This window comes from Schistocerca serialis, unplaced genomic scaffold, assembly GCF_023864345.2.
Source record: "Schistocerca serialis cubense isolate TAMUIC-IGC-003099 unplaced genomic scaffold, iqSchSeri2.2 HiC_scaffold_1416, whole genome shotgun sequence".
Taxonomy (NCBI): Eukaryota; Metazoa; Arthropoda; class Insecta; order Orthoptera; family Acrididae; genus Schistocerca; species Schistocerca serialis.
This window is the reverse complement of record NW_026047643.1, coordinates 225,068-235,796: the sequence shown is the minus strand read 5'-3', so window position 1 is coordinate 235,796 and position 10,729 is coordinate 225,068. Positions and strand designations below refer to the sequence as shown.

General features: G+C 36.4%; 1 protein-coding gene across 1 annotated transcript; it reads right to left on the bottom strand.

Annotated features, from left to right (window-relative positions):
• Positions 1-343: 343 nt before the first annotated feature.
• LOC126442981 (uncharacterized) lies at positions 344-9,072 on the bottom strand. Its single transcript, XM_050090830.1, has 7 exons — positions 9,058-9,072; positions 8,266-8,325; positions 6,984-7,043; positions 5,504-5,563; positions 4,035-4,094; positions 2,422-2,558; positions 344-739 (listed from the first exon to the last, which is right to left on the bottom strand). Exons 1-7 carry the CDS (start codon positions 9,070-9,072, stop codon positions 451-453), a joined length of 681 nt encoding a protein of 226 aa, XP_049946787.1. The 3' UTR covers positions 344-450.
• Between the last annotated feature and the right edge of the window lie 1,657 nt (positions 9,073-10,729).

The window sequence follows — 10,729 nt, the reverse complement described above, 5'->3', positions numbered from 1 at the left end:
CATAACCTAGGTTGTGAGAAACCACATCCTCTTTTGTTACTTCCCTTTCTCCCCTCTCTCTTCCCTGATGAAGGAACGAGGTTCCAAAATCTAGGATTATGTAAATTTTCTGTTTTTTGTATCTATTGGCTGTACTGATCTCAGGTAAGTACTGTCGCTCTACCTCTTTCCAAAAATATTATCAAATTTCATCTAGTATTAATAATAATTTTTATGTTTTCTTCAAACATCTGGATTAAACAGCCAAATACTATTACAATGGAAGCCAGAAACTATATTCTTTGAGGTAAATGCTAATGGATATGCCTTTGCAATATTATGAATTGTTATAGTTCTTCCTGGATTCATACACTGGATTTGAGTCGTGGTCGTCCATCTTCCTGTGTTTGTTGTTGAATCTCAATCAGCATTCTTCCACTAATAAAGGTGTTGAAAGCATCTATGGCTTGTTTATGTAAGTCCACATAGTAGTTTTCTGTTAATACTAATGATTTTGTCATTTTTCTTTATGTACCCAGAGGCTGCAGCTAGTCCGTGAGGATCTAGAGCCATAACAAAGAATTCCGGACCTCTTGGGGAATCACTGCCACCTACAATGGACAACCCAATCTTCTGACCCTCCTGCTTCGTTATGATTACAGTCTGAGGGGTTCCCCGCGTGTAGGAGCGAGTCTTCTTCTCCCCATCTTTTGCAGGGTCACCCTCTGGGCTTGTTGATGCTGCAAGGGACCTTGTACTCCTATGAGAGAGAGAAAGAATAAATTTTATTAAATTTTTTTTCATGGACAAGCTAATAAATTACAGGACATAATTGTGGTAGTGATTGAAACAATTAATAATTATTGTGGCATACCCTTCTTTGACAATTTATGAGAAATTTTGCTAGATATTTGAAATCTGCCTGCATTATTACTTAAAGATTATTATTTTGGTGGTCAATAAATATTAGCATAAAAATGGATTCAATAATTGAGACAGAATTTGTAATTAATATACAATGTTTTCGAGACTACATATTTCAGCTTTTCAGCTTTTGTGTAGCATGTTCATTTTGAAAAACCTTGATGTAATTAAGTTATTATGCAAAAAAGAAATGTGTAATAATATCAGGTCATGATTTTGAAGAAATTAACTGTAACTGATGAAATTCATTCAGTTAACAATGTCAAAAATACAGTAATTGATATGACAGTTTTGCTGAACGTGAAGAAGCAACCACTATGTCACCTGTGCATTAATTGTGTTTGTACAAAGTTTTGGTCAATGTTTCATTTCAAGCAGTTAGCAGTTCCATATCATGGTTACAGAGCTTCCTGAATTCATCACTGTGTAATTGTCTCAGGCACTGTAATAAAATTTTTTGAAGGATCCTGTCCAATGGCTGGAACTTATGACTGCAGTATGGTGGAAATGCCAGAGTTGTAACTTTATTTGCTTTTGCCAGATCAATGGTTTAAACACTTACAAACAAGCAATACTGGAAAGAAGTACCAGCTTACCAAAAGCACAAGTTTGGAAAGTGTGGTGCTTCATTAGTATTGCGAGAACTGCAATGCAATTATGAATACTACAACTTGACACGTCTGTGAAAGGGCAGGCTATGATAAAAAGAAATTTCAAAGGCCTCCTTGTACGTTTCTGTTGATTGGGTGTCACTAGATTTGGACATAGTGGGGACAGGCAGTCACATGGTGTCACTGACAAAACAGAGATTACAAAATTTTAGGTAGGCGATTCCTTGCAGGTAAAATGCTCAGTAGTGTATGTGAATCTGTGTGTTAGTGTGACAATGTGTACTGTATAATAACCCTTTACAACTTTAAACTCAGATAATATGAAAACTTTGTAATGATAGCATGACTTCCTTATTTCATAATTCATAAAAAGCTCTATAATGATGTAAATATTTAATCTTGTGAACACAAAAAGTAAAAAGACAATGATTGTCACATTAGAATGTCTCAATATATCAAGTTAATCACTGCACAAATTGTAAATTAAAGACTTCCTCAGCTGGCTGCCAAGTAAATAACAAATGTGTAATATCAGTTCATGATTTTGAAGAAATTAATTGTCAGAAGAAATAGTAATTGTTGACAGAATATAAATATCCCAGTTTTGCCAAGCATGAAGATTCTGCAACTGCCACTGTCACTTTGTGCTTGTGCAAAGTTTTTATCAATTAATCCAAAGAAGTTTAACCAGAAATCAATGTTTCACTTCAAGTAGTTCGCAGTTCCATACCACATGTTGTTATAGTTCTTTTTCATCACCATGTAAATGTCACAGGCACTGTTATAAAATTAATTTGGGACTAGTAGGGACAGGCAGACTCATGGTGGCACTGAGAACACAGAGATTACAAAATTTTAGATATAATGCAGGCTATGATAAAAAGAAATTTCAATGGCCTCCTTGTACCTTTCTGTGGACCTAGTGGCGACAGGCTGCAGCCTTATACCGCTTTTGGGGCTGGAATCCTGCTCTCTGTACCCAGCTGTCCTCATCCTGCAGAAAACATAGTACATCACCACCGCCATAATACACACAACTGCCACCTGCAACAAAAACATCAACTGTGACAGAAAAGTGATCCACAGGTACCAGTCAGTTGTCAGTTTGCATGCAGTAGATACATGTTACTTTTAATTAATTTATTTATTTGTTCCGTAGAAACAAATTAAGGACCAATTGTCCATGCTCATGGAACGAGTCAGTACATGAAATTATAACACAAAAGGAGAAACAGATAAAATGAAACAAAAGAAACAACTCAGGTGATTAATCGTAACTTTAAAATATACAAAATCAACAATGTACCACTGGAATTAGCACTGGAATTTTTTAGCTCTTCCAGGAGTTCCTCAACAGAATAGAAGGAATGAGCCATGAGGAAACTCTTCAGTTTAGACTTAAAAGTGATTGGGCTACTGCTAAGATTTCTGAGTTCTTGTTGTAGCTTATTGAATATGGATGCAGCAGAATACTGCACTCCTTTCTGCACAAGTGTTAAGGAGGTGCATTCCAGATGCAGATTTGATTTCTGCCTAGTATTAACTGAGTTAAAGAGGAAACAAGAAAACTAAGTACTTAAATTCTGTTACTACAATAAGAGGATGTTAAAAAACTAACTACAGCAACCACAAATTTTAATATACAAGGGAAGTAACTAATATTATTAACAGTATTAATCAAATTTCACAAGGAAACACCAAGAACCCCAGTTGAAGACTACTAAAATTCCAGCTCTGCAACCTGTATCTCGTGCAGTACTTATGGAGACTCCAAATATGATGGTTTTGTTGAACACAGCCGGCAGATCATTTTGCCCCTTTACCACCTGCACACACAGACCACACCCTTTGCGATCTCTCCTCAGCTAGAGTCACTTGGTGGGCCTGGTGTAAAAACTGTTTATAAATCAATGGTACTCTAACTATGATGTAGGTATTGTTGCCAGGTGTAGCCAGTGTAATGAATAGCATCACCACCAGCTAACAGTGGCTGCATCAATGGCGATGTGATACATCCTTCATCAGTGTCACAGCCACCTATAGCTGGGAGCAATCTGTTCTCAGCTATACTCAATTAAACTAACTGAATGTCATTCACCCACCAACACAGACCACTTCCTTCCTTAACAACTGATACATGAGTCATACCAAACAATGCAGGAAGATTCTTAACTCAAATGTTATTTATAAAACAATTTGAACATTGATCATACTCTAACTGTGCTGCTGGTGTTGTTACGCAATATTTTCTGAGGTGGTGTTTTTGATCTTAGGCTTTATTACATTTGAAAGAATATAAAACTTGTTACCGAAATATGAAATGATCAATACGCTTAGGTGCACAGACTTCAACAAATATTTATAAAAACATTTATAACATTGATTTACTGTGATCATATTACTGCACAGAATTTCTACAGAAGTCAGATTGCAAGCAATATTCAAATTAGTTGATATTAATAGCAACATATACACATCAATCAGTTCTACTAAAAAATTACTTGTGATGGCAATGTCTACCTTTGGAGTAGTCATCCAGTGAGGCTCAACAGTGGAAGGTGAGAATGGCTGCTGGATCATCTGTACACACACAGACTATTTCTTTGGCTGTAACTCCTGAGCTAGACTCACTTAAACAAATTACAGTACAATACACTAAACACAGACACACTTCTTTGATAGTGGGGTTTGGTGTGAATGGAGATGGGAATGGAAAAGCCATCAAACAACAAACACGGGATGTATTCCATAAGAAGTTAGTGGGTATGGTCTTGATTCTGGACCGTGACAGACCTTCTTAAAGGAGGCCGCAGTTTGCACTAAATTATAGAGCAATCCATCAGAAGATGCCCCAATGTTAGCACTGAATAGGGGATTGTGGAGATATTTTATAATGACTAGGGTATGAAGATTAGCATCTCCAAAACGAAAGTAATGACTATGAGAAAGAGATTTAAATGAATTGGGTACCATATAAGCGGAATTAAGTTTCATTTCCTCACAGGAATGCAACATAGAGAAAGAACTGGAAGCAAGGCAAAGAAAAACTGGTAAAGGAACTCCATAGATGTAAGAATAATGGTGAACTTGCTTAGATGGTGGGGGTCATGTTACACACCTGGGAGAAGCAAGGTTACCCAAGAGACTCATGGGTTCAGCAGTAGAGGGTAGGAGGAGTTGAGGTAGACCAAGCAAAAGGTACCTTTATTCGGTTAAGTATGATTTTAAACTTTACATCAGAAGATACATCAATGTTAGCACTGAATTGGGGATTCTGTATATATTTTATAAGAGGGACTATGCTCCAGACTGAACACTGAAAGGCATGATCAGTCTTAAATGTTTATTATTATAATTGAAATGCGAATGCAAAAGGCAACATACAGAAATCATGGGATGTATTCCATAGGAAGATGGTGAGTCTGGTATTCATTCTCTTGCATGATCAACCTCGGTAAAGACGTGTTGTAAATTTCGTATTGAGAAATTATGTTTACATTAGATGTGCATTTGGCACAAAGTTATCCATAGTGAGGAGTTCCCTAGGATGTGGAACATGTCAGAAAAACAAGAAAAACATTATTTTCAAAATAAGGACAGGTATATTAATTTACCTTCAACAACTTCCAAATGATATTCTTCTTGAGAATGTGGAATCGGTCAGAAAGAGAATGTTAGGGTTATTTACATTTGAAAGGATATAAATCTTGTTACAAAATTATGAAATGTTCAATGCACCTGATTATTCTTAAGCTATTACAGCCAAGCACCACCAAATATTAAAAAAAATAAAAAAAATAAACAAATAAAAAGATAGAAAGAAAAGAAATTCAAAAATTATAAAAATCTTAATAACAGAGATCACAATTACTGCACAGAGTTTGTACAGAAGTCAGATTGCATGCAATATTCAAATTAGTTGACAATAATAGCAACATTTACACATCAATCAGTTCTACTAAAAAATTACTTTTGATGGCAATGTCTACCTTTGGAGTAGTCATCCTGTGAGGCTCAACAGTGGAGGATGAGACTGGCTGCTGGGTCATCTGTACACACACAGACCATTTCATTGGCTATAACTCCTCAGCTAGACTCACTTAAACAAATTACAGTACAACAAACTAGACACAGAAACACTTCTTTGACAGTGGGGTTTGGTGTGAATGGAGATGGGAATGGAAAAGCCAACAAACAATAAACATGCAATGCATTCCATAGGTGGTTAGTGGGTCTGGTCTTGATTCTGGACCATGACAGACCTTCTTAAGGGAGGCCGCAGTTTAGACTAAGTTATAGAGCAATCCATCAGAAGATATACCAATGTTAGCACTGAATTGGGGATTGTGGAGATATTTTATAAGGACTAGAGTATGAAAATTGGCATCTACAAAATAAAAGTAATGACTATGGGAAAGAGATTTAAATGCATTGAGTGCCATATAAGAGGAATTCAGTTTCATTTCCTCACAGGATGGCAACATAGAGGAAGAACTGGAAGCAAGGCAAAGAAATACTGGGAAAGGAACTCCATAGATGTAACAGTAATTGTAAACAGGCTTTGATGGTGGGGGTCATGTTACACGCACATGAGAAGCAAGGTTACCCAAGAGACTCATGCATTTAGCAATGGATGGTAGGAGGAGTTGGGGTAGACCAAGGAGAAGGTAGTTTTATTCGGTTAAGGATGTTTTTAGGTTTTACATCAGAAGATACACCAATGTTAGCACTGAATATGGGATTGTGTATATATTTTATAAGGGGGTCTATGCTCCAGACTGAACACTGAAAGGCATAATCAGTCTTAAATGATTATTATTATTATTAAAATGCAAATGGGAAAGACAGCATACAAAAAACATATGATGTATTCATTAGGAAGAGGGTGAGTCTGGTATTGATTCTGTTGCATGATGGACCTCGGTAAAGACGTGCTGCAAATTTTGTATTGAAAAATAATGTTTACGTTATATGTGCTTTTGGCACAAATTTATTCATAGTGAGGACTTCCTCTAGGGTGTGGAACATGTCAGAAAAACAAGACAAACATTATTTACAAAATAAGGACAGGTACGTTAAATTACCTTCCACAAATTCCAAATGAAATTCTTCTTGTGGATGTGGAATCGGTCAGAAAGAGAATGTTAGGCTTATTTACATTTGAAAGGATATAAAACTTGTTACCAAAATGTGAAATGAACAATACACTTACATGCACATGATTATTTGTAAGCTATTACAGCCAAGCACCACCAAATATTAAAAAATAAATAAATAAACAAACAAATAAAAGAAGGAAAAAAAAGAAATTAAAAAATTATAAAAATCTTAATAACAGTGATCACAATTACTGCACAGAGTTTGTACACAAGTCAGATTGCATGCAATATTCATATTAGTTGATAATAATAGAAACATTTACACGTCAATCAGTTCTACTAAAAAATTACTTGTGATGGCAATGTCTACCTTTGGAGTAGTCATCCTGTGAGGCTCAACAGTGGAAGGTGGAACTGGCTGCTGGATCATCTGTACACACACAGACTATTTCTTTGGCTATAACTCCTCAGCTAGAGTCACTTAAACAAATTACAGTACAATTCACAAGACACAGACACACTTCTTTGACAGTGGGGTTTGGTGTGAATGGAGATGGGAATGGAAAAGCCAACAAACAATAAACATTGGATGTATTCCATAGGAAGTTAGTGGGTCTGGTCTTGATTCTGGACCATGACAGAAATTCTTAAGGGAGGCCGCAGTTTAGACTGAATTATTGAGCAATCCATCAGAAGATGCACCAATGTTGGCACTGAATAGGGGATTGTGGAGATATTTTATAAGGACTAGGGTATGAAAATTGGCATCTACAAAATGAAAGTAATGGGAAAGGAACTCCATAGATGTAACAGTAATGGTAAACAGGCTTTGATGGTGGGGCCATGTTACAAGCATGGGAGAAGCAAGGTTAGCAAAGAGATTCATGGGTTTAGCAGTAGAGGGTAGGAGGAGTTGGGGTGGACCAAGTAGAAGGTACCTTTATTCGGATAAGGATGATTTTAGCCTTTACATCAGAAGATACACCAATGTTAGCACTGAATATGGGATTGTGTAGATATTTTATAATGGGGTCTATGCTCCAGACTGAACACTGAGTGTCATAATCAGTCTTAAATGATTATTATTACTATAAAATGAGAATGGGAAAGACAACATAAAAAAACATGAGATGTATTCCATAGGAAGATGGTGAGTCTGGTATTGATTCTGTTGCATGACGGACCTTGGTAAAGACGTGTTGCAGATTTCATATTGAGAAATAATGTTTACATTAGATGTGCATTTGGCACAAAGTTATTCATAGTGAGGACTTCCTCTAGGGTGTAGAACATGTCAGAAAAACAAGAAAAACATTATTTACAAAATAAGGACAGGTATGTTAATTTACCTTCCACAAATTCCAAATGAAATTCTTCTTGTGGATGTTGAATCGGTCAGAAAGAGAATGTTAGGCTTATTTACAATTGAAAGGATATAAAACGTGTTACCAATATATGAAATGTTCAATACACTTACATGCACATGATTATTCTTAAGCTATTACAGCCAAGCACCACCAAATATTAATAAAATAAATAAATAAATAAACAGAAGTCAGTTTGCATGCAATATTCAAATTAGTTGATATTAATAGTAACACTTACACATCAATCAGTTATACTAAAAAATTTCTTGTGATGGCAATGTCTACCTTTGGAGTAGTCATCTGCTGAGGCTCAACGGTGGAGGATGAGACTGGCTGCTGAGTCATCTGTACACACACAGACCAATTCTTTGGCAATACATCCTCAACTAGCCTCACTTAAACAAATTACAATAGAATACACTAGACACACTTCTTTGACAGTGCCGTTTGGTGTGAATGAGATGGGAATGGAAAAGCCAACAAACAATAGACATGGGAAGTATTCCATAGGAAGTTAGTGGGTCTGGTCTTGATTCTGGACCATGACAGACCTTCTTAAGGGAGACCATGGTTTGGACTAAATCCATCAGAAGATGCACCAATGTTAGCACTGAATAGGGCATTGTGGAGATATTTTATAAGGTATGAAGATTATTATCTCCAAAAAGGAAAGTAATAAAGGAAGTAAGTACCTAGACTATGTTATCTGTGCACCGTGCAAAATACGAAATACCTGCATATTTTTGTTTAATCAGAGGCAGTCAGAGTAATAATTGTGGCAGAGTACTAATTGTGTGAAAGGATATAAAACTTGTTACCAAAATATGAGATGTTCAATACACTTACATGCACATGATTTTTTTAAGGTATTACCACCAAGCACCACCAAATATTTAAAAAAAAATTGAGAGAAATGAAATTCATAAATTATAAAACTTATTTCCAGTGATAACAATTACTGCACAGAGTTTGTACAGAAGTCAGATTGCATGCCATATTCAAATTAGTTTACATTAACAGCAATATATACACATCAATCAGTTCTACTAAAAAATTACATTTGATGGCAATGTCTACCTTTGGAGTAGTCATCCTGTGAGGCTCAACGGTGGAAGGTGGGACTGCCTGCTGGATCATCTGTACACACACAGACCATTTCTTTGGCTATAACTCCCTAGGTAGACTCACTTAAACAAATTACAGTATAATACACTAGACACAGATACACTTCTTTGACAGTGGGGTTTGGTGTGATTGGAGATGGGAATGGAAAAGCCAACAAACAATAGACATGGGATGCATTCCATAGGAAGTTAGTGGGTCTGGTCTTGATTCTGGACCATGACAGACCTTCTTAAGGGAGGCCGCAGTTTAGACTAAATTTTAAAGGATTCCATCAGAAGATGAACCAATGTTAGCACTGAATAGGTTATTGTGGAGATATTTTATAATGACTAGGGTATGAAGATTAGCATCTCCAAAACGAAAGTAATGATTATGGGAAAGAGTTTTAAATGCATTGAGTGCCATATAAGAGGAATTAAGTTTCATTTCCTCACAGGATTGCAACATAGAGAAAGAACTAGAAGCAAGGCAAAGAAAAACTGGGAAAGGAACTCCATAGATGTAAGAGTAATGGTGAACAGGCTTTGATGGTAGAAGTCATGTTACACCCATGGGAGAAGCAAGGTTACCCAAGAGACTCATGGGTTCAGCAGTAGAGGGTAGGAGGAGTTGGGGAAGTGGATTGTGGAGATATTTTATAAGGACTAGGGTATGAATATTAGCATCTCCAAAACGAAAGTAATGAAGGAAATTAGTACCTAGACTATGCTATCTGTGCCCCGTGAAAATACGAAATACCTGCATATTTTTGCGTGTTTAAACGGAAGCAGTCAGAGTACTAATTGTGGCAGAGTACTAATTGTGTGAAAGGATATAATACTTGTCACCAAAATATGAAATGTTCAATACACTTACATGCACATGATTATTCTTAAGCTATTACAACCACGCACCACCAAATAATTAAAAAAAAAGAATGAGAGAAATGAAATTCATAAATTATAAAACTTATTTACAGTGATCACAATTACTGCACTGAGTTTGTACAGAAGTCAGATTGCATGCAATATTCAAATTAGATGATATTAATAGCAATATATACACATCAATCAGTTCTACTAAAAAATTACTTGTGATGGCAATGTCTACCATTGGAGTAGTCATCCTGTGAGGCTCAACAGTGGAAGGTGGAACTGACTGCTGGGTCATCTGTACACACACAGACCATTTCATTGGCTATAACTCCTCAGCTTGACTCACTTAAACAAATTACAGTACAATACACTAGACACAGACACACTTCTTTGACAGTGGGGTGTGCTGTGAATGGAGATAGGAATGTAAAAGCCAACAAACAATAAACATGGGATGTATTCCATAGGAAGTTAGTGGGTCTGGTCTTGATTCTGGACCATGACAGACCTTCTTAAGGGAGGCCGCAGTTTGGACTAAATCCATCAGAAGATGCACCAATGTTAGCACTGAATAATTGTCAGAGAGAGTTGCGTTACCTGTTTGTAGGACGTCTCTGTGGTTAACAGTATCAGCACCAGGAGAATACTCACAGAGAGCAGGTTCTACAACGATAGCAAAGAGGGAAATTTATGAGATATAGTCTAAACGTAGCTGTACAAATTATGAAGAAATTATTGTATTTTAAAGTAAGTCAAATTACTTACTGTAG

What these genes read in the sequence shown, in the direction of transcription:
- LOC126442981 (XM_050090830.1), bottom strand. An exon ending in AGCAGATGACTACTCCAAAG is followed by an intron (nt 7,044 to 8,265) that starts GTAGACATTGCC and finishes GTGTGTGTACAG; the next exon opens with ATGATCCAGCAGCCAGTTCC. An exon ending in ACTGGATGACTACTCCAAAG is followed by an intron (nt 2,559 to 4,034) that starts GTAGACATTGCC and finishes TTTTTGTTGCAG; the next exon opens with GTGGCAGTTGTGTGTATTAT.